This window comes from Leptodactylus fuscus, chromosome 10 (genome assembly GCF_031893055.1).
Source record: "Leptodactylus fuscus isolate aLepFus1 chromosome 10, aLepFus1.hap2, whole genome shotgun sequence".
NCBI lineage: Eukaryota > Metazoa > Chordata > Amphibia > Anura > Leptodactylidae > Leptodactylus > Leptodactylus fuscus.
The window spans coordinates 57,928,341-57,952,707 of record NC_134274.1 but is presented as its reverse complement, the minus strand read 5'-3'; the positions used below and the strand labels follow the sequence as shown (position 1 = coordinate 57,952,707).

Sequence of the window (24,367 nt, the reverse complement as noted above, 5' to 3'; positions counted from 1 at the left end):
CAATAGCCAAGTGCCATAGAAATGATTGGCGCAGCAGTATACATGCATGACCTATGCCCCATGCAAATTCTTTCCTTAGCATTCTTGTAAGTGTTGCTAAGAAAGGTCCGTTCTTACTGGTTATAGCATGTCATATACATAACTGAGTATGACTTATAGTTACATGCCATGGAAGACTCTTTAGCCTGCCTTTCAGTCCTTTCCATACATACAGCTTTGTATACAGCTATTCTAACCTTTATTACACTTTCCCTGTCTATTTCTTGCTGTTAACGCTGCTATCAGAACATCTTATCCATCATTTACCATAGTAAAAGACATGTTGGGCAAGGTGAAATGGACTGTGCTGTACTATGGCAGTGCTATGCCAATACCAGCTACCACACCTTCCCCTGGATCAACACTGTAGGGATTGTAGGGTTGTAGGTTGGACTTGATGGACTAATGTCTTTATCCAACCTCATCAACTATGTAACTATGTAACTATATGTTTACTGAGGAAAGTCTCGATGCCAAAACATTCAAAAAGACTATTTACTATGGTATTGTCATGACAATTCATGATGCTTAGTTGCTTGGAAACCACTATAATGGGAGACCATTACTGAGACAAATCCAAATAACCGATGGACACACAATACTTACATATTGGCAATGTAAAATTATACCTGGACATTCAAGGGTCTCTTTTTTTTTTATTAAATAATGGCAAATTCTCTAAGTAACCATAATATGTTTTGTCCGAATTACAGGCATCATGAAAAACATTAGGACATGGACTCATAGTTAACCACCAGCCCTTGTGATACAAATATGGCGCGGACTGTCTACATAATAAATGGCAAACATCCACTAAAATAACGGATCAAGTGCAAATACTGGCAACAATCAGAATTACTGTGAGTGGTCTGTGTTCATTCCATTTTTCCTTTTCCTAATAATTTTGATCATCTTATATAAAGCCTGAGGAGAAGCTCAGGTATTATGGGCAGTCCCCATAACCATAGAAAAACAGAGTCAAAAATATATAAACAGAAAAAAAAAACAGATTAGAAAAGAATATATTTCACTGTCTGGTTTCAATCAATGGGGAAAAATGGTGATGCATTCCCTGAGTGAGTTCACACAGTGTTGGATATAGCAGGGAGGAGACATCTACACTTTGCACAATAAAACTGTAGCGGAAACTACATGATGAAAATATCTATTTCAGATAGAATTATGACCCCACCTCTAAAGAAAGGAGGAATAGGAATCTCTGATCTATCAACCTATAAGCTGGCCACATGCCTGAAACCAGTAAAGTGTTAATGGATGGAAGAGGCTTCAATGCTATGGTTTCAGGTTGGGTTACGTAGCCTACCCAAAGGATGGTTTGGCAAGGATACGTAAGGAGGTTCTACAGTAAATAAGCTATCTCATATGACCAAATGGTATTAAGAAAATGAAGCATTTTTTATGGTACAAATGGAAAGGTTTAGAGCAGATTCTAAGATAATGTATCTTGAGCAGATTATTCTACACAGGAACAGGGTCTAAAAACAATACATGACATAAGGGATGGCTCCTGGCTGATAAATTTTGAGAATGCTAAAATGGGTTGGGTTGTTGGGTTGGGCTTTTTTGCAATATCAAAAAGTGTGTGTGAACCTGAGCTCCTTAACAAAGATTGAAAAACTAGACAGGAATTCCTCTAGAACTAAATCCTACAGGTGAAAATGAGTAAGCAATAGAAATTGCCTGTCTTTTATCTACCCAGTATAGACGGAGACTGACGTAGGCAAAATAAGAAATTTACAGAGAAAGTGGGTAGTGAGATGGCCACCAGAATATCCATCTTTTATAAATTAGATCCATGTGACAAAAAGAATTACAAATGAGAATACACCTGTTATGGGGAGGACTGGAGCCTCCGCAGTGCTGTGCGGAGGCTGCTGGCTCTCTCCCCACTGTGCACCCAAGTCCCCGCTTCCAGATCTCGGGAGGCACGCCGGAACCTCTGTATCATTGCGCAAGGGTTACCGGTCTCCTCCTGAGCTGGACGCGGGACTTCCAGTTTTGGCCTAGCAATAGGCTGGAGCCTAGTTAAGGAGGGCTCTGGTTCTGAACCGCCACTGGCTATTCAGTTGACTTTGTATCCTGGTAGTAAGCATTTTCCTGATCTGATTACCTGTGTTATGACCCCTTTTGCCTTGACCTTTGACCTTGCCTCTGCCTCCTGATTCCATACTCTGCCTCTTCCTGTTAATGACCTCGGCTTGCCTCTAGACCTCTGCTCCCTGAACTCTGCTTTTTACTCTGCCACCGTTCCTGTTACCGACTCGGCCTTCCTGATGTTCCATTTGGATTTCCTTCTGTACTGCGTTGTCCTCTTGCTGACGACCCAAACTGTACAACTATGATTTACTCTCTGCCGTCACCTGCTAACCACCTGCTTCAGCCTTCTGGATCCCTGGACCAACATCACAACCTGAAACATCTGCTGGTAAGAGATCTCAGTGTCTGGTTTGCCGTGATTTGTGGTGCGCTGTGTGTTTGGCATTTCCCGATCCGTACCACTCTGCCCAGCAATGCAGCCAAGTCCATCCCCACCAGCTGGGGTTCATTGTGGGGATGGATTTGGTGTGGCCCGGGGGGAAGGGGGGGTGTTGGACACACAGCGCCGTGTTAACCATTTTAATCTGTATATCTAGTACTGGTTCTTACTTTGGCTCAGAACTGCATCTGTTATCCTAACAACACCAAGGGAGTCTGTCAGAAGAAAAATAATAAAGTAATGATAGAACCTTGTAGTGCTCTTTCTAAATATGTCTTTGTTATTCAGCATTGCAGCTCCTTTATCAAGAAAATAACACGTATATGTAAATTAGTTGAAAAAGGCTTTTGGGGTGTTTCTTATCTTCTCTGGTCTCACTCTGTGCTGTGGATTACTTCCCCTCATGGGTGCTCAACTCCTTCAGGGGAGACCTGTCAATCAAAGGATGGAGGATCCACAGCATAGAGCAAGGCCCGGGGACAATACAAATGCAAGTATAATTTCTGGGGAATTGTTCCATGTTTGGCGAAAGTTTAATAGACTGAACAGTTCTGCATGCTGGTTTTCCAATTAATATTGAAAGACTTAGATGGCAGATTATTATTCTACATGCTGAGGTCACCTTCTGAACTTAAAGTGTTAGTGACATTTCATTTTCTTTCACTATTGTGTAGAGGAGTGTATGGGGAACATTTTGTTTTATACTTAATTGATTGATTTTACTTGCTTTTGTTAAAAAAACGAAACAAACCAAAAAGAAACCCTCTCTCTAAAGTCTCTTCTTATTGATGTAATTGAGATTCGGTCCCATGCACAGTGTGTATAGTGAACTTTACGTACTGCCTGTGACTATTTACTTGCGGAGGCAGGTTGCTTAGTCTACCTTTGGTCTCATTGCCTACCTTTGGTCTCACTGGTCTACCTCTCTGTCTAAGGGTTGGTTCACACTAGCGCTTGTATTCCGTCCGCAAGGAGTCCGCATGGAGACCCCCTCGGACGGAATGCAATCACAGTTGCAAGCGATGTGCTTGCAAAGCACATGGAGCCCATAGACTATAATGGGCTCCGTGTGCTTGCCGCGCACTGCCCGCACGAATGAATTGTGCGGGCAGTGCGCGGCAAGCACACGGAGCCCATTATAGTCTATGGGCTCCGTGTGCTTAACTGTACAGCGCTTGCATTAGCGTAGGTATTCCGTTCGGTGGGGGGTCTCCATGCGGACTCCTTGCGGACGGAATACAAGCGCTAGTGTGAACCAACCCTAATAGAGATGAGCGAACACTAAAATGTTCGAGGTTCGAAATTCGATTCGAACAGCCGCTCACTGTTCGAGTGTTCGAATGGGTTTCGAACCCCATTATAGTCTATGGGGAACATAAACTCGTTAAGGGGGAAACCCAAATTCGTGTCTGGAGGGTCACCAAGTCCACTATGACACCCCAGGAAATGATACCAACACCCTGGAATGACACTGGGACAGCAGGGGAAGCATGTCTGGGGGCATAAAAGTCACTTTATTTCATGGAAATCCCTGTCAGTTTGCGATTTTCGCAAGCTAACTTTTCCCCATAGAAATGCATTGGCCAGTGCTGATTGGCCAGAGTACGGAACTCGACCAATCAGCGCTGGCTCTGCTGGAGGAGGCGGAGTCTAAGATCACTCCACACCAGTCTCCATTCAGGTCCGACCTTAGACTCCGCCTCCTCCGGCAGAGCCAGCGCTGATTGGCCGAAGGCTGGCCAATGCATTCCTATGCGAATGCAGAGACTTAGCAGTGCTGAGTCAGTTTTGCTCAACTACACATCTGATGCACACTCGGCACTGCTACATCAGATGTAGCAATCTGATGTAGCAGAGCCGAGGGTGCACTAGAACCCCTGTGCAAACTCAGTTCACGCTAATAGAATGCATTGTCCAGCGCTGATTGGCCAATGCATTCTATTAGCCCAATGAAGTAGAGCTGAATGTGTGTGCTAAGCACACACATTCAGCACTGCTTCATCACGCCAATACAATGCATTAGCCAGTGCTGATTGGCCAGAGTACGGAATTCGGCCAATCAGCGCTGGCTCTGCTGGAGGAGGCGGAGTCTAAGGTCGGACCTGAATGGAGACTGGTGTGGAGCGATCTTAGACTCCGCCTCCTCCAGCAGAGCCAGCGCTGATTGGCCGAATTCCGTACTCTGGCCAATCAGCGCTGGCCAATGCATTCTATTAGCCCGATGAAGTAGAGCTGAATGTGTGTGCTAAGCACACACATTCAGCACTGCTTCATCACGCCAATACAATGCATTAGCCAGTGCTGATTGGCCAGAGTACGGAATTCGGCCAATCAGCGCTGGCTCTGCTGGAGGAGGCGGAGTCTAAGGTCGGACCTGAATGGAGACTGGTGTGGAGCGATCTTAGACTCCGCCTCCTCCAGCAGAGCCAGCGCTGATTGGCCGAATTCCGTACTCTGGCCAATCAGCACTGGCTAATGCATTGTATTGGCGTGATGAAGCAGTGCTGAATGTGTGTGCTTAGCACACACATTCAGCTCTACTTCATCGGGCTAATAGAATGCATTGGCCAATCAGCGCTGGCCAATGCATTCTATTAGCTTGATGAAGCAGAGTGTGCACAAGGGTTCAAGCGCACCCTCGGCTCTGATGTAGCAGAGCCGAGGGTGCACAAGGGTTCAAGTGCACCCTCGGCTCTCCTACATCAGAGCCGGGGGTGTGCTTGAACCCTTGTGCAGCCTCGGCTCTGCTACATCAGAGCCGAGGGTGCGCTTGAACCCTTGTGCACACTCTGCTTCATCAAGCTAATAGAATGCATTGGCCAGCACTGATTGGCCAGAGTACGGAATTCGGCCAATCAGCGCTGGCCAATGCATCTCTATGGGAAAAAGTTTATCTCACAAAAATCACAATTACACACCTGACAGAGCCCCAAAAAGTTATTTTTAATAACATTCCCCCCTAAATAAAGGTTATCCCTATCTATCCCTGCCTGTACAGCTATCCCTGTCTCATAGTCACAAAGTTCACATTCTCATATGACCCGGATTTGAAATCCACTATTCGTCTAAAATGGAGGTCACCTGATTTCGGCAGCCAATGACTTTTTCCAATTTTTTTCAATGCCCCCGGTGTCGTAGTTCCTGTCCCACCTCCCCTGCGCTGTTATTGGTGCAAAAAAGGCGCCAGGGAAGGTGGGAGGGGAATCGAATTTTGGCGCACTTTACCACGCGGTGTTCGATTCGATTCGAACATGGCGAACACCCTGATATCCGATCGAACATGTGTTCGATAGAACACTGTTCGCTCATCTCTAAACCCTAACACTGCCGGTAATGCAGCTCCTGCCTGTCTCCACATCCTTTTACCTGTTCACTGTGTAGCCAATTATATCATAAAGATTAAAAATAAGGTTAACACATTCTTTAGATATGCATACTGGATTGGGAAAGATAGTGCAGATGTGGGAAATATAACTTGACACTTAACACATTAACCGCACTGTGGCGCAGCATGTTAACGCTACTTTTTCAATAGATTTTTGTGACTTTTGTTGTCTTCTGTGATAAGATATCATGGTGAAGAAAGTTATAATGCTGCGGAAAGTCAAGTTAAATATTGCTACCCTGAATAATAAAGAGAAACGAGGGAGATTTGGTGAAAGGAAATTACGTATTACACGCTGAATAGAGGTATTTTGTGTGTAGGTGTTGTATACATATTTTTGTGTTTCTTTTCTCTTATTTGTCAGTTGTATGTTTTAAAAACTTGGGCTAAGGCCCCATGGGATTATTCGCAGCGCTAAAAACTGCAGCAGGAACACATCGCGGTTCTTCCCGCAATGCTTTAAACAGACATTTCACTGAGTTTTCCTTGCTTTAGCGTGGCTTTTCCGGCCCGTGGGGCCTTAGCCTAAAGGGTTTTTCCAGGCTGGTGGCCATTACTCTCTACCGATGGGGATCCTACACCCAGACCATATAACAATGATCTATTTCAGGTGGCCTCTGGTGCTGGAACCTATACAGTGGACAGAGCCCAAAAACAGAAGGCTCCTTCCACTGTGTAGTGGCCATGCCAGAGTACTGCATCCTTGCTTCAATTCACATGAAAATGAAAGTGCATTTAATACAACAAAACTAATTCTAGAAAACAAAATCTGCAGCATATGGTTTTTTTCATAAAAAATATTGGTTTTGAAACAGTTTTTTTTTTGTTTTAATTACCATACAGCCTAATAAGAAGCCCTGCAGGTGTCTCATGGTCAAATCATGATCTTCTGAGGTCTCTGAACAATGAGTGTTTCCACCTTCTGACATCGAGAGTCAGAGCTTCTAATATAAGGCGTGATCTTTATTTGCATAAATGTAAAGAAATAAAACTTGACTTGTTTATTTAATGCACGAGAATGTGCTGGAATCTGTTTTACAGACAGTGTATATAACAACATATATCACCCACTTATGATGATGTGAAAATCTCATTGAATGTGTACATTCACTCACTTCGGCCAGTTAATAAATTCGACAATCATTGAACAGAGTGATTTGTCATTTTCTTAGAGAAACCAGACCAAAAACATCTCACAAAGTCTTTATGATCACTTGGGGAGACACAAAATCCATCACTTCCGGCAGTCATTTGAAATCACATTTGGAACACAAAGAGAAAAGCTTAAGCAGTTTTATATATCCCACGCCGGTATGCTGACAGTGTTACTGCAGCTTTTATTGTCTATTTCCTCAACCACCATGCCATGATGAGCTATTCTCCCACTTCTTAAAGAGAACATACCACCCTTGGCTGTGGTACTGTTGCAAGAGTCTGATCCTTGAGCTGAGTCGCTGGGTTGTACTTCGACAAAAATCCTGTTCCTTACTCCAAACATAAACCCACTGTTTTTCCTTTCTGAATACGTTTCCTTGTGCTCATTTTTCATCCAGCAGAACTGAACTTTAAAAGCTTCCTGAAAACCCCGGCGGAAGTTCTCATTAAAATAGCCATAAATGATAGGATTGATGCTGCTGTTGAAGAAGGCCAGCCAATGTGCGAAGGGGAATATATATACCGCAATCAGGTTGAGCTGATGGTCATTGAGATTCCCGTAATCCGTAAGCAGCATCAAAGTCCAAAGTGGCAACCAAGAAATTGTAAAGAAGAGCGCTACAATAATAAGCATGTTTATAACTCTCACTTTCCTCTTGGATACCCGACGACCTTCATGTTCTTCAGACATGGATCCCCGAATGGTGGCAGATGATTTGAAGAGTTTAAAGGCAATGCGAGCATACATGATGACAATCAAGGTCAGAGGAGCGAGATATATATGTGAAAATAAGACTGTCGTATAAATCTTTCGCATTTCCTTGTCAGGCCATGCTTCCCAACAAGAGTAGAGAGGATAGAAATTATTGTATTCATCTACCATGAAATGATATTCATCTTTAGTCACTGTCAGTGTTACAGCTGATGGGCACATAATGATGAGCGCCAAAACCCAGATGACAACGATTGTGAATATAGCTTTCCTTAGAGTCAGCTTCTGTCGGAATGGATAAACAATACAACGGAACCTGCCAAGAAAAGAAAGTAATAATCATTAGAGGATTCAATAAGCAAAATAATAAAAAAAAATACCATTCCATGACATTTAAAAATAGATTTTAGATTTTAAGGAGTGGTCAGGGTTAAATGACTATTGAAAGAACTACTATGGTCTGAGAAGATCATGGCATCTCTGCAATGCTTAAGGTGAGAGCTAGCCTATACCAAACTTTACTCCAACAATATACCTTCATATATTCAAGATTAGGAGGATGTATTAGACACTCATGGAGTTTAGACATATGCAGGATGTTGAGGTGCATTTACTTACAAGAAACCAGCTACAAACTGGTACCCTGTATACAGTGGGGCAAAAAAGTATTTAGTCAGTCACCAATAGTGCAAGTTCCACCACTTAAAAAGATGAGAGGCGTCTGTAATTTACATCATAGGTAGACCTCAACTATGAGAGACAAAATGAGAAAACAAATCCAGAAAATCACATTGTCTGATTTTGTAAGAATTTATTTGCAAATTATGGTGGAAAATAAGTATTTGGTCACCGACAAGCAATCAAGATTTCTGGCTCTCACAGACCTGTAACTTCTTCTTTAAGAGTCTCCTCTTTCCTCCACTCATTACCTGTAGTAATGGCACCTGTTTAAACTTGTTATCAGTATAAAAAGACACCTGTGCACACCCTCAAACAGTCAGACTCCAAACTCTACTATGGTGAAGACCAAAGAGCTGTCAAAGGACACCAGAAACAAAATTGTAGCCCTGCATCAGGCTGGGAAGACTGAATCTGCAATAGGCAACCAGCTTGGATTGAAGAAATCAACTGTGGGAGCAATAATTAGAAAATGGAAGACATACAAGACCACTGATAATCTCCCTCGATCTGGGGCTCCACACAAAATTCTAATTAGAATTTTATTTATTTCATATTTTTATTATATATTTTTAAAGCTTTTTTTTTTTTTTTTACTATTTTATTCACCCCCGGGGGCTTGAACCTGCGGTCACTTGATTGCAAGTCCCATAGACGGCAATACAAGTGTATCGCCGTCTATGGGACATTGTGTATATTAGTATTACGGCGGCTGGTCATAGACCCAGCCGCAATACTAATATAGCAGTGACAGGCCTGGGAGCCTCATTAGGCTCCCGGCTGTCACCCGAACAGGTCGGCTCCTACGATATCGCCGCGCAGGAGCCGGCCTGCAACTTCACAGGTATGGGGCCGGTGGGGACCGGCCCCGGGGGAGAAGGGGCCACCGATACTGACCCGGCATCCGCTGTACTAGAGAGGCGGATGCCGGCGAGGGATAGACGCTGGCACTGGTGCCGGGGCCTGAGACATCACTGCGCTCCTCTGCCCTGCATGAAGCCAGCACCGGCGGGGGGACGGAGGAGCGGAATAGCATCACTCTTCCCGCTGCTGGCTTCATGCAGGGCAGAGGAGCGCAGCGATGTCTCAGGCTCCGGCGTCTATCCCTTGCCGACATCCGCCTCTCTATTACGGCGGGTGCCAGGCGCCACATTCAGACTATAAGATGCACCCTTCTTTTCCCCAAAAATTTTGGGGAAAAAAAGTGCGTCTTATAGTCCGAAAAATACGGTAAATAAGAAGCACACTCATCTGTCCTTGGCGCTGCGTTTTTATTATTTATTATTTATTTTTTATTTTACACCTCCTGCCAGGTACATGGGTTGTTCCAATTCCTGGACAAATCTTTAAAAGACTTATCCACCTTCCGAATATTGATGGTCTGTCCTTAGGATAGGCCATCAATATTACATCTGCGGTGATACAACAGCCAGGACCTCTGCAGATCAGCTCTTCCAGGATAGTGTGGCTGCAGGTAATGGTAACATTTCTAGGAGCCGCGCTGTTCATTTGCAATACAGGGTGTAGCAGTGGGTTTAGGTAGTGAAGTGGTGCACAGTGTATGGTGGGTGAGCAGCATGGCTCCTGAAATGTTACCTGTAGCCGCCCTGTCTCAGTATCACTGGTCTGCAGGGTCCTGATGGTGGGCCCCTAGAAATAATTCCACTGGTGGGCCCTAGACACCCCAGTCCAACACTGCTCTCATCTTTTTAAGTGGTGGAACTTGCACTATTGGTGACTGACTAAATACTTTTTTGCCCCACTGTAGGTGGTGGGCGACAGAAGGATACAGTCCGTGGTGAGCTCCATGCTGGAGAATAACTCCCATCCCATGTATGAAACCCTGACAGCACTGGGCAGTAATATGAGTGACCGACTGCTTCACCCCAAGTATGAGAAGGAGTGTTATCGGAGATCCTTCCTCCCGAATGCGGTCAGGCTGTATAATCAACATCAGGCTAAGCGAAGATCACTCCGCACAGAGAACTAAATGATCCTGAAGTCTTTATTTTTGTTTTAGTTGCTATGACTCCTGGTATCTTTTCTATCTGCTGTGAGCTTGTATCTGTTTTTTCTTGTAATATATTACTGTATTATCCATGCTGCTGTAACACACTGAATTTTCCCATGGTGGGACTATTAAAGGATTATCTTATCTTATAAAACTCCATCTCTCCTGAACCAACTTAGGTTGGTTTAACCAAGGAATGGGAAACTTAAAGAAGAATTCATCCCCTTCCTTCCTATTGGATCCATTTCTGGCTTAGGCTAGCTATTATTAGAGAAATATTTGCTGAAATGCCTGATTTTCGCAGAATGAGTGTTCAGCCAGCAACCATCTCAGATATATGAACATAGATATATGAATCTCAGATATATGAATATAAGTCTTTGGCTCATACAGTTGCTTTAAGAACTGCAGTTACAATAAAAAAAAGATAAAAAAAAACTGTGTGTGAAACTACCCTTCTATAGTATTAAACACAAAATAAAACCATAAATAAGAGCTGAATGCCAAAATAATGAAAGTCACATGAAAATACCACGAACCACTAATTCTTTCCAGCCCACATACGTTTAATGGTTGAACTGTTCATCTGTAAAAATGGCAGTTCTTACACTATAGTGCTCTTTTCCCCTAAAGAGCACCTTTCACCACCTCGACCACTTCAAGTTCTTGGCATCTGTTAATAGGCGCTGCTCCACTGATTCCAACACAGTCAGAACTTTCTCTCCAGCCTCCACTATTCTGAGCAACAAGAAGAGTTAGATTTGACACCTGATGTGCTATTTAAAGGGGTTGTCTGGGATAACATGAAATCCCTACACAATCTAAACACCCTCCCCCCTCCTACTTTCTAAATAACATAAATTATGAAAATATCTATAATTACTCATATCCTTGGGACAGTCATGTGATTATCTATTTTGGGAAACGGATCGTCACTACTACTTCCCCCTCCATCCACTCAATTATATTACCATTCAGGCTTCTTCTGGCGAGACGGATGCTCATCCTGTAATGATGCTGTCTGTGCAGTGCATGCTCTTCTACATTGTGCGAGCCACATGTATTTCATTTCTACTACGCTTCCATGCATGCACAGTAGAGGTGGCTCTTCACTGCTGAGGAGGAGTATGTAGCAGTGTTGAGCACTCAGCCCTGCTACATCTCTGGTGTAGCAGAGCTCAGTGCACATCTCAGGTGTAGCAGCGCTGTGCGCTCAACACTGCTACATCTGAGATCGGATCACAATGGAGACTGCTGTGGACCAATCTTAGACTCCGCCTCCTCTGGCAGAACCAGTGTTGATTTCCTGAATGCTGTACTCTGTATGGCAGTCGGCCAATCAACGCTGGTCAATGCATTCCTATGGGAAAATGTCAGCTCGCGCATATCTCAAGCTGACAGGGATCTCGTCCAGACAGAGCCCCAAAGAACTGAGTGAGTGACATTCCCCCCTAAATAAAGTTAATCTCTAGCTCACAGTCCATTGTTCACAGTCTCATATGACCCGGATCTTAAATCCACTATTCATATAAATTGGAGGTCACCTGATTTAGCCAGCCAATGACTTTTTCCAATTTTTTTCGATGCCTCCGTTGTCGTAGTTCCTGTCCCACCTCAACTGCACAGTTATTGGTGCAAAAAGAGCACCAGGGAAGGTGGGAGGGGGTACGAATTTTTAGTGCGTTTGCCTCGTGGTATTCGATTGTAATCAAATACTTCAAACGGCCTGATATTCGATCAAATATCAATTCTATCGAACACCGTTCGCTCATCTCTAATCTTAAGTAAAAAAAAATAAAATGCACTATGTAAACCCAATATCTGGAGAATGAACTACTTGCTACCTAATATAATTTCATTTGACATTAATTTAAATTTCACATAAATCCATAGTGATATGAAAGGTTATCCATCATGTAACATATGGGACTATCTGCACAGCATCAGACTTACACTAACTGAAGCTCTGTGGTAATATACATGTTCAAGCATTCCTTAAGTGCATCTAATACATCTCCCTGCGGTGCTTTTCATACGCGTTCTATTGTTCAGTCACCTTTTTTATCTTATTTCTTAGAACGTAAGTTACTTTTATCCTACAGGACTGCGTTCGTGGAAATGATGTGGTTTATTTTTCTATCAGTATAGTCGCACGGGTTGAATTCAAACACCATTTTAACAGTATGACCATTACCTAAACTTTAGTATACATAGAAAATGGAAATTGGATAGTTTGACTAGTCAGGGCTCCATGGAGCCACAACACAACATAACTAGGTCCCATTATACACAGATGTAGTTAACATAATCTGATACAATTTTCATGAAAATCTGCTTTCCGCTACGACTAATTTGGTTTTTGTAGAGTGATTTCCTATGGTTGAATGAGCGCTAAATGAACGCTTTTTTCGCCATCTACTGTTTAGGTGTTTGATGTGGTTGTAATTTCCATATTATTGTTTCTAAGCAACTGATTGTTCTTTGCTTGTTCCGAAATGTGAGATTTTTGATTCTTCAAAGCTAAAAGCTCTCCTATCATGAAGTATGATCATAGATGAACAATTTATTACAATCTATTGTTATTATGCTCTCTACGTGGAAGCAGGAAGAAGTGTCCCACTGCAAAATGGAAGCAAATCTATTTTATTCACTTGTTCTCTGAAAGAAACCTCCATTAGATCCTGTAACTTTGAAGTGTTTTGCTATTTCTTATTGTACATTGGGAATATAGTTTTCAGATTTGGTTGCTTTGTCTGAAAGGGCAGTGTGGTACTACTTTAGTCTGCCAGTCTATATATATTTTACAGATTGCTTGCTACTATACAGGGATGTATATAACAGATAGAGTATCCTATAGTCAGAATTACAGCGGGCACCCATTAAAAGGGGGTTGTTCACTTCCTAAGTCATGAGCACCTTGTTAATGTTTCTTCTCTTCTGGTCATCTCTTGTAGTGGACAATAAACCAGGGACGTAACTACCGGGGTAGCAGCAGTAGCAGCTGACAAATGGCCAGGGACATTAGGGGGCTCGGTGACAGCCGCTACCGCTGCATTCTTTTTTGGAGTAACTCCAGCAGATAACGGGCCCTATTTACTAACCGATCCTGGCTCCTGCTTACGGCCGCCGTCGCTTCTCCTTCTGCGGATGCGGCTGTGAACAGGAGTTAGGATTGTTAAATGAGGCCGTGGGAACCACAAACACTATTATTATGCTCAGAGGTCTTTCACACCCCCAAGTATAATGATTGGAGGCCCAGGGGAGGTGAGGAAACATAAAAACCGTGTTACTTACCTCTCCTGGCTCCAGGCAGGCTTTAGGCCTACTTGTGTGATGTCCCTGATGTCACATGGGTCAGGGCTTGCGTCCTCATGCGTCCCGGCTCAAGTGATGGCCCATACGTCATTGAAGATGGCTGATATCAGCAGGGACTGAACAGGAGCCAGGGAGAGGTAAGTAAAAGTTTTTTTATGCTTGTATCCTGACTGATTTATTATGTTCCCTCAACTTCACTGGGTCTCCGATTATTATGCTCTGGGGTCTGAAAAGACCCTAGAGTATAATAATTGCTCATGCAATGGGGCATAATATTGTGTGCAAGGGCCACTATGGGGCATCATACTGTGTATAGGGGCCACTATGGGGCATAATACTGTGTGATACATTGTGCAGGTGCCACTATGGGGCATAATACTGTGTGCAGGGGCCACTATGGGGCAAAATGCTGCATACAGCGACCACTATGGGGCATAATAGTGTATGCAGGAATGTGGGGGGGGGGGGAGGTAAGGCTGATTGGTTGGGATCTTCAGCGTGTGTCGGTTGGAGGGGATGTCAAAATTTTACCACGAAGCCCCACGATTCCTAGTTACACCACTGCAATAAACCATTAGGCTTGCTTAGTGTACCCCCTTGCTTGTTTGGTAAATTGGGGATATTTTAGTAAAGAGTTCCCCTATTACACATCCCACAGTACTGATAGTGTCATGTACCTGTGTAGTGTAGCTGGGCCAAAAAGAAAACTACCAGACATAGAAATAGAAATATCAGAACTGAGACTTTACTGTTCTTGTTTGCAGATAACAAGACAACAATAGAAGTAAGTAGGATATGGTAGATGTAATTGGAAATTTCAGTCATTTGAGATTCACTCGCATGAGCTAGAGGATATCACTCCTGTTTCCACATTGGGTAATGGCCTATGGGGGTCACTATATGATATAGGGGCCTGTAGCAGGGGCTCTCACTGTATGAGAGTCTGAAACAGGGGCTTTCAATGTATATGGGCCTGAATCATGGATTCTTACAGTAAGAGCCCATGTTTCAGGCCCCCATACAGTGAGGGCCCCTATTGCAGGCCTTGCATACAGTAAGGACCTCTGTTGCTTTTTTCAATTATTCTGATCATTTTGTTGAATCTACAGTATATTTTGGCTTTCATGTACCTCCTTCTTGCTTTTCACTATGCCACAAAGGCTAAATCACTTTCTCAAGGATAAGAGTAATTATTCCCTTTTCTTGATCAGAGACTTCAGCTGTGTTGCAGAAAAGATAAAGAGAAAAATTTAGGACTAAGTTTAATAACTCTCAATCCTCTCTGCTACTTTAAATGACTGTATGGCAATGGGGATGTGTGGCACTCATAATATTCTGAAAAATTCATTTAGTTAAATTTAGTTTCGTTAAATTAGTTACATCTAATTTAGTTTAATTAGCACACAAGGCCTGGCCAGACAGATAGAGCCATTGCAAATTTGCTTATGCTACCTCATATCAAAAACAGAGAATTAGAATCACTTAATTATTGGCTCCTGGTGATGATTAATTAAAAAGTCAATTTAACATTATTTCCCATGGGTTGAACTTAATGTCTAACCTTGATCTTAGTCAGATAAAAGTTGTAAATTTTTTAAAACTAATAAGCCGTCATCCAATGTTTTGGCACCTCAATATTAGTATTGATATACTGTATCCGGTGACTGCAATTCGTAAACAATAATTTATTAAAAGTGTGGAAATTGAAGTGAATGTGTATTATGTAGATAATTATTAGGGATACAATTTACTCCACTTACAGAATAAGGAGGGTTTTACAGTAAATTGGGTTAACTGGCTTGCCAATTTGCAAACATTGCAAATACACATTGGAAATAAACGCTGTTTCATGCTCTCATCCCAGTGAATGGAAATGTATTTGATCCTATCTCCACATTGAGGAAGGTACAGAAAATGCAGCATTTTTTAAAATGCACATGCTAAATATCCATACTCATAGGAAATATGGTATGTAATGCGCCTCTTACATATTGCTACCCTATGATGAGCTAGATGTTACGCCCTCACCCGTTCAAACTCCTGTGCTGTCCTCTAGCCACATTGTACGGCGCCAAATCAGTATCTGCTCATGATTACCTGCTCCCGGACTCTTATCATTCTGTGTTGGCATAGTTAGGGTTAACTTTTGTGTGCTTGTGATTGACAGCTTATCTACCAATCATGCCTGGGGTGGATTCTGGACTTCCTTAAACTGGCCATCAGCTCACACATGTTTGATGGCTATTCTGTCTCTGACCTTGACAAGTATTTTCACTTGCTCTTGTATTGTTTTCGCTGACCTCTGCTTTTTGGCTTTTTGACTACTCTTTAGGATTGCAATTTGGCACTGTTATGTCTCTCTGGTTTTACCCTTGGTTTGCTGAGTCCACTTCTGTGTTGTGTTGCCTTGTCCTGTTCACTGTATCACTCATCTGGTGTAGGGTTTGTTGTTCAGTTGTCCCTGTCATTAAGACAGTTGTGGCAAATAGGTATGAATATGGGATAGGTCGAATTTTAGGGTTCCCGATCTATGTCTTCCCTTCCCCTAGCAGTGTCTATTGTGAATGACTTTCGGGTATTCTAATACTAGAATATATAGTTTTAATTTAATTAACCCGTTTATGCCTAGAGTTCCAGTATTGGAAGTCAAAAATATATAAACTCCGGCATAAATGGGTTAATATAATTTTGCCATAAGATTTCCAGTGTTTTGAGTTTTTCTAAGAATTGACTTGTGTTCATTATTCATTGATCCCATGCTCTCTACCAGTATATGTTACAGATGTGAAATCATATAAATGAGATAGTATTTGAGTATTTAGCTGTTCACACACAGGTGTAGATATATAGTGATTTATTAATTTTTATCGGTTTATCATTACTTAATTGGTTGAGTTCCAAATCCTCCTGTGTAACAATTAATTTCCTAACTTTCAAAGAACATTCCAATAAAATAGTGTTCCATTCTTCCTTCAATATTTCATAATAGATTCATAGTAGAAAACCCTTTAATTATCAATTCCCTATGGATCAAATATTTCTACAGCTATATCTTCAAAGCATTACAATCCCGCAAAAGTTTTAATTCCTAAATTGTAATTTTTCTATATGGTATCGAAGATCTTTACACTCTGTGTGTGTAGTATTCACTGTAGAATCTAAATAAAACACGTAAAGCTAGGGCCCCACCGCAATTTGGCCAATCCCATCCACACATTGCAGAAAATGATCCACAGTGGAAATTCTGTCTTTTGAAAAACACTTGTGTTTTTGCAAATTGCTGCATGTCAGTTATATAGAACCTATGAAACGCTGTTGGTTTCTGTATAGGTTGTAACGTCTCTGCTGTTTCGGGTCTCTGTAACACCCTCCACGTGCATACTATGGTGCAGGAGGCGTGTTCAGTTTGATTCTTTGCTTACAGTTTTTCATTGCACTGTGTGAACACTTCTCTGCAGTATTATCTATCCTCTATAATTAAATTTCCACCACACCCATCTCCTGCACCTTGTTTCTCTCTGTTCATCAAATAGTTAATTTTAGCCTTGCCTTTGTGATTGAAAGCCTATCTACCAATCTAGTCTAGGGTTGTCCTGGACTTCCTATGTACAGACTATCAGCCCACACAGGCTTGCTGGCTATCATGACTCTGTCCTTAGACTTTGTTCCTTCTAAGCTCCTCTTTCTCTGACCCTTGGCTTCCCTTGTGGATTTGGATTACATTTTTGCACTGTTTTGGCTCTCTGGCTTTGAGCCTTGGCTTGCTGACTTCTCTTCTGTGTTGTTTGTCTTGTCTGCGTTCTGTGTAATGACACATACTGTATCTAATGCATTATTCAAATTTATATTAAAAAAAATTAAATAAAAAAAGAGAATTTCTTCAAAATGAGCTTGTAAGTGAGGTGAATAAACCATAAAGTGAACATCATACAGTCCTGATGATGAAAATTAATCAATGCTATTAATAAATAAATCCTCTGACAGTAAAAAAATAACTAAATGCAACCAAGTCATAGGCACGTTGTCTGATACAATATATTACAATAGAAACCTTGAAATATAATTCATAAAAATGCTCTCCAAACAAAGGGCCAGGCAAGCAGATCCACTAATGTAGTAAATATTCAGCAGCGAATTCCACTGTTAAAAACTTCCTTTAATTTCTCATTAATCCATACTTATGGGAAATATGGTGGACAGTCGCTTATGCATTGCAAGGCAAAACCATAGTAATATCTACGAGTAGGAGGTGATTTTGCCTCAAAACATGTAAGTGATTATCCACCATTTTTGCCTTCAAACCAGTAATTTCAGTGATAATAGTGGAATGCATTATTTATGTCCTTTAGGAAACTCTAGATATACGTAAATTGAACAATATGAATAATAATTGCCCCATTTTGAAAATTTTTGATTGAGATTGAGTGAAAAGATATTTTCAGACTCAGATGTCTAGAAATGACAGATAACTCTTATAGAAAGACCTGAGGAATACTATCTAGGCTATACAGGGTTATTGGTTTGGAAATCGCATTCCCATGGATTGAGAGGATTAGGTGTGAAAATAGAAATATCTCAGACCGCACACCAATATGATGTAAACATTGTGGTAGAGGATTAGCGTATAAATTGAATCCATATTGCTGATCTGTATTAATTTATGGGAAGGATGTTTTCTTTGACGTTAACTCCTCATCTAATGTAGAGATGTCTGGAATCCTGTTAAAGCTTTCCTGAGCGGGTTGTTCAGAAAAGGTTTTGGAGGCTTAACTATAATTTGATACTTTGCTGCAGCATAATATCTTAACAAACAAAAGTTAAGTCAAGTTAAAGTTTGCTACATCTGTATATAAAGTAATCTTGATCCTAAAACTGGATAAAGATGAAAAGGAACCGGAAAAAGAAAAAAGGAGGAGTGACTCACAGCCAAAACTGATACATGTACCGTATATAGGGATCAGGAAAGATGATGATCCCGGTGCACAAAAAAGCAAAAAACCTCCCGATAACCGCCATGAGTAAGGGGCTGCAGCCCTGAAACGCGTAGGCAATCAGTCGTGTTTTGTGTCATTCGTGATAATATAATATAAGATAAGATAATCCTTAAATAGTCCCACAGTGGGGAAATTTCAGTATGTTACAGCAGCATAGTAATACAGATACAGGATAATATGTCGTAAGCGTATCTTTTATATATATATATATATATATATATATATATATATATATATATATTTTTTTTTTTTTTCTGGTTCTTCTGCTTTATGTATTTTATGTATTTTTATCATTAAAAGCTATGTTTTACTAAAGTTATATTTTCTGAGTGCTGAAAGACATTTTTTGCATTTGCTATGAAAAGGAACCTCCAAGCCAGGTTGACTAGGGATGGGCAAACCTCTGATGATTTATTTAGTTTTGGGTATGGACTGTTCGACCTAAAGCTTCGTTTTGTTAAATAGAAGTAGACCGAGGGTGTGTGTAAAAAGTAACAAATTGTTATACTCTACTTCCTTTGGCTTTTCTGAGCCTCCTTGCAGAGTTATGCACCTTCCCTGGCCTCATCCAGCCTCCAGGGCCTTCAGAGTCCCGTATCTGATTTCTGAGGCCCAATCACAGGGCAGGGCAATGACCCTTGGGTGCATGCTGTCATGCAGGAAGCGCCGGTCTCTGCGAGGACACCATAAGGAGGTCCTGAGCCAATTTGCTGATCTCTACAATTGACCAATCTTATTACTTAAAGAGAGTTTGTATCCAATAAAGTAGTTAGAATGCAATCATAGTACCTTGTAGAGATAATTCTAGACGCTTCAAAAGATGCCTCGCTGTTTTATTCAGATAAAAATAATGGAGGAACCGCTTTGGGGCATGGCTTAGCTAACTTGGGCTGCAGTCTCAGCCTTAGATTCCCCAGCAAAGTACGTCATGTGCATATGAATAAAATGATGATTTTCATGAAATTGGGACCCCAAAGCTGAACAACAGAGGCATATGTGGAAAGTGCATTTTGAGTTTTCTCTACAAGGTACTGTGATTAGGTTTGTAACAAATTTACTGGGATTTTAATCTTGGTATTAACAGTATTCCATCTAGTAAGCAAGAACCAGTGTGAATTTGTTCCTAATATCAGTACTTTATGGCAGAAAACTGGCATATGGGATTATTAACTCTCCCCATATATACAGATGTAGCAGTTACCAAAGGGGGGGTGACTGTCACTTCAAATATCAGTATTTAGGTTTTATGCCACACTATTGTACTTATGATCTGCAATTGCAGATTCACAATTGTGGATCAAAATACAGTGTGGAGAAGGTAGCTCGGTAGTAGCAATGGTGTGGACCCAACCAGTCAGAGACAGCAACACAATATCTCATGCAAGCAGATTTATTTGGAAAAACAGCAAAGTAAATAAACCTTCACTTCATGTACAGAATAAGCAAAATAAAACACAGCCTTAGCTTCAGGCAAAAAAACTGAAACAAAACCCTGCTTGTCCGTGCACTAACTAAACAGTATAATACTAACTATACATGTGGCTTACTATCAACCACACGAAAAAAAAAAATAGCACAGTATGGTCTCACTAGACTCTCAGTATTTCAGGACAGACCCAGACGCTTCCTCTCACTCCCAGGATCTGCCCTGAAGTGTAGGCTCTGCAGCCTTTTATGGCCCAGTAAGGAGCCCAGAGCCCACACCTGGGGCTGAGGTCTACTCAAGACCCCCACTGGACTACACATGTCAGGAACTTGAGATATACCGGGACTCCAGCCCTCTGCCCGTCACCTTCTCACAACAGACACATGGATTTCTGTGGGTCTAGACAAATGTCCGCATTTTTTGTGACTGTGTGTCTGTCCCATATTCAAGGACTGCAAATTATGAAGCATGTCCTATTTTTTGCGGCTCAGACAATTCTTTCTGTGGATCTGTAGTTGCAGATGATATTTTGTGGATCAGTATTTGCAGACAGTAAAAACCGCGATGATGGTGTGTTGGACGCCTAACAGTTTATCATCCTGAAGTAATATACAGTAGCAAGCTTAAAAGCCAATTGTTCAGGAAAGGGGATGTTCTCAGACATGTGAATTCTGCTATGGAGGCTTAGACAAGGTTCACACTACCGTTGGATTCAGTCACAAAGGTGTCCGTTTAAAAATAAGCAAAAAAACCCGACACCTATCATCACAGACATTAACGGACGTGGGGGCAACATGATGGCTCAGTGGTTAGCGCTGAAGCCTTGCAGCGCTGGAGTCCTGGGTTTGAATCCTGCCAGGAACAACATCTGCAAGGAGTTTGTATGTTTTCCCTTGTTTGCGTGGATTTCCTCCCATTCTACAAAGACATACTTAAATGAAAAAAATATATATATTGTGATCCCTATATGGGGCTCACAATCTACATAAAAAAAAGACATTAACGGACACCAACTTATGTAAATATGTCCGCTTTTTTAACTGATCCATTAAATGGATCAGTTAAAAAATGGACACATTAGTATCAGTTAGCATCAGTTGGTGTCAGTTAGCATCAGTTTAGTCTCCATTTTTTTTTAATACTGTCATTTTTTTTCTGTTTATGCTTTCTGAGCATGTGCAGAAAACAAACAGACACAAAATAAGGGACAGTAACTGACGGCTGTCAGGAGCGTTCACATTACCGTCGGTGTCCAACAGCTAGTGTCCGCTGCTAATGTCCGTTCAAAATCTTGTGCGGACATTAGCAGCAGACACTAGCTGTGTCCGTGACATTTTGCATTCATTCAAATGGACATTGAGTGCGTTCTTTTACTGTCTGTTGGTGTCCTTAAGTGTCCGTTCCCAAAGATGTCCGACTTTTCAAGCGGACAGCAAAACTCAACATGTAGGTTTTTCTGTCTGCTTGAAAAGTCGGACATCTTTGGGAACGGACACTTAAGGACACCTACGGACAGTAAAAGAACGCACCTGATGTCCATTTAAATGAATGCAAAATGTCACGGACACAGCTAGTGTCCGCTGCTAATGTCCGCACAAGATTTTGAACAGACATCAGCAGCGGACACTAGCTGTCGGACACCCACGGTAGTGTGAACGCTCCCTTACTGTCCGTTATAAGTCCGTTACCAATAGACATCAATGTAAAATTCTGACCGTCAAGAATCCATTTTTACAAATGGATAAAAAAGTCCTGCATGTAGGATTTTTTTGTCCGTAGAAAAAAAAAGGACTTCTGACAGATTAGATGTAAATGGACACAAATGGACAGTAACGGATAGAAGATAAAATCCCATTGAAATTAATGGAAATTTTAACAGATTTCTGACGGTTCAGCTAGTGTCCCCTAGCAAAATCTTGTAATGGACAATAGATACGGACACTGCTGATGTTCACCAACGGTAGTGTGATCGACCCCTTAACGTCATGTTCTCTATTAGAGATGAGTGAACAGTAAAATGTTCGAGATTCAATATTCGTTTCGAATAGCCGCTCAATATTTGACTATTCGATCGAATATCGAACCCCATTATAGTCTATGGGAAAAATGCTTCGCTACAGGGGATCCTACCATTCGACTCAGGAGGGTCATCAAGTTCACTATCACACCCCAGGAAATGATGCCAACACCCTGAAAAGCAACTGGGACAGCAGGGGAAGCATGTCTGGGGGCATCAAGTACCTTTATTATGTAGAGATCCCCTGTCAGCTTGCAATATGCCGGAGCTGACTTTTTTGCATAGGAATGCATTGACCAGTGTTGATTGGCCAGTCTACGGGATTCGGCCAATCAACGCTGGTTCTGCCTGAGGAGGCGGAATCTAAAATCGGACCAGAATGTAAACTGCTGTGGACAGATTTTAGACTCCGCCTCCTCAGGCAGAACCAGCGTTGATTGGCCGAATCCTGTAGACTGGCCAATCAACGCTGGTCAATGCATTTCTATAGCGAGATATAGAAAAGCTGGCCGTGCGGTTATCCCGGCTACTCCAGACAGATGAAAGAGCTCTGCACTACACCCAACCATCCCACCAGCTAGTCCTCCTGTACTAACACGACTAGCTCAGCTTGGCTATTCCTTAGTACTACTAACACGCTCAGCTGGGTAATTACACTAAGGAATAGCCGAGCTGAGCGTGTTTGTAGTACTAAGGAATAGCCCAGCTGAGTGTGTAGGAAATGTAGGAGAGCTGGCAGATATGCAGCAGACTAACACACTGAGCTTGGCTATTCCTTAGTACTACTAACACGCTCAGATCGGCTATTACACTAAGGAATAGCCAAGCTGAGCTAGTCGTGTTAGTACAGGAGGAGTGGCTGGAGGGATGGTTGGGTGTGTAGTGCAGAGCTCTTTCATCTCCGGTGTCTGGAGTAGCCAGGCTAACCGCACGGGCTCTGCTATATCTCACTATAGGAATGCATTGACCAGCGTTGATTGGCCAGTGTACAGGCATTCGACCAATCAACGCTGGCCAATGCATTCCTATGGGAAAAAGTCAGCTTGTGCATATCGCAAGCTGACAGGGATCCCGACCAGATAGAGCCCCAAAGAGCTAGGTGAGTGACATTCCCCCTTAAATAAAGGTTAATCCTAGCTAACCATGCCTGTAGATCTGTCCCTGTCTCACATTCATATAGTTCATAGTCCCAAATTAGTCGAATGGTAAATCCACCATTCGTCTAAATTGGAGGTTATCTGTTTCCGGCCTCCAATTCCTTTTTCCGATTTTTTTTCACTGCCTACGTTGTCTTAGTTCCTGTCCCACCTCCCCTGCGCTGTTATTTGTGCAAAAATCGCGCCAGGTAAGGTGGGAGGGGAATCTAATTTTTAGTGAGTTTGCCACCTGGTGTTCGATTGGAATTGAACACCTTGAACGGCCTGATATTCGATCGAATATCAATTCGATTGAACGCCGTTCGCTCATCTCTATTCTCTATATACTGCAGGAAGTGCAGGAAGGCAATGAATGTTATCAGTATCAAGATGACAATTGTCACTGAATGATTTTAGCGCTCACCATCTTTTGTCTTTTCCTTTTCTATACTGTTAGATGTTAATTATCCATTGCCTCATTATGTAACCGTGTTAACAGCTTTCAATGCATCAGAATAAATTTACATTAAATTTATTATCTCCAACTGTGCATTTTCATGGTTACTTTACCTTATCAAGAGTCACTTTTGACAAAATCACCCAAGGCTTTAATCTTTAATAGCTATTTCTGTTTCTGAAGTATACCTATTATCAATTTTATTAAACACTAGCAATACCCGCGACTTCGTCCACAGCTCCCTTCCACTGGTGCGCGACTAACCTGTAACGCAGCCCCAGCCCCAGTCCTCCTCCCCCCCCATTGTCCCGTGGTCACCGCAACACCTTCTCCCTCCACGCATGACCCCGGCAGGCCCCTCCAAAGGGACCCCGGCCTCCCTTCTCTGCCCTGCCCCCCCTTCACCCCCGGCCAACAGCCCCCAACCCCCCCCCCCCCGGCGATCCTGGCCACCACCACGGCCTCCTCCACCAACATGGCCACCAATGCCACTGCCACAACCACCACCGTGACCCCTGCCTCCACGACCACTCACCCACTATGGG

The 24,367-nt window shown here is 42.2% G+C and overlaps 1 protein-coding gene across 1 annotated transcript in view; it reads right to left on the bottom strand.

Moving 5' to 3' along the window:
* Nucleotides 1-7,215: 7,215 nt before the first annotated feature.
* The window catches only part of NPFFR1 (neuropeptide FF receptor 1), a 205,386-nt gene continuing 188,234 nt past the window's right edge, over nt 7,216-24,367 (bottom strand). Inside the window, exon 4 of the mRNA XM_075258238.1 lies at nt 7,216-8,104. Within this exon, the coding sequence (XP_075114339.1) occupies nt 7,216-8,104 (889 nt within the window). The remainder of the gene's footprint in view (nt 8,105-24,367) is intronic.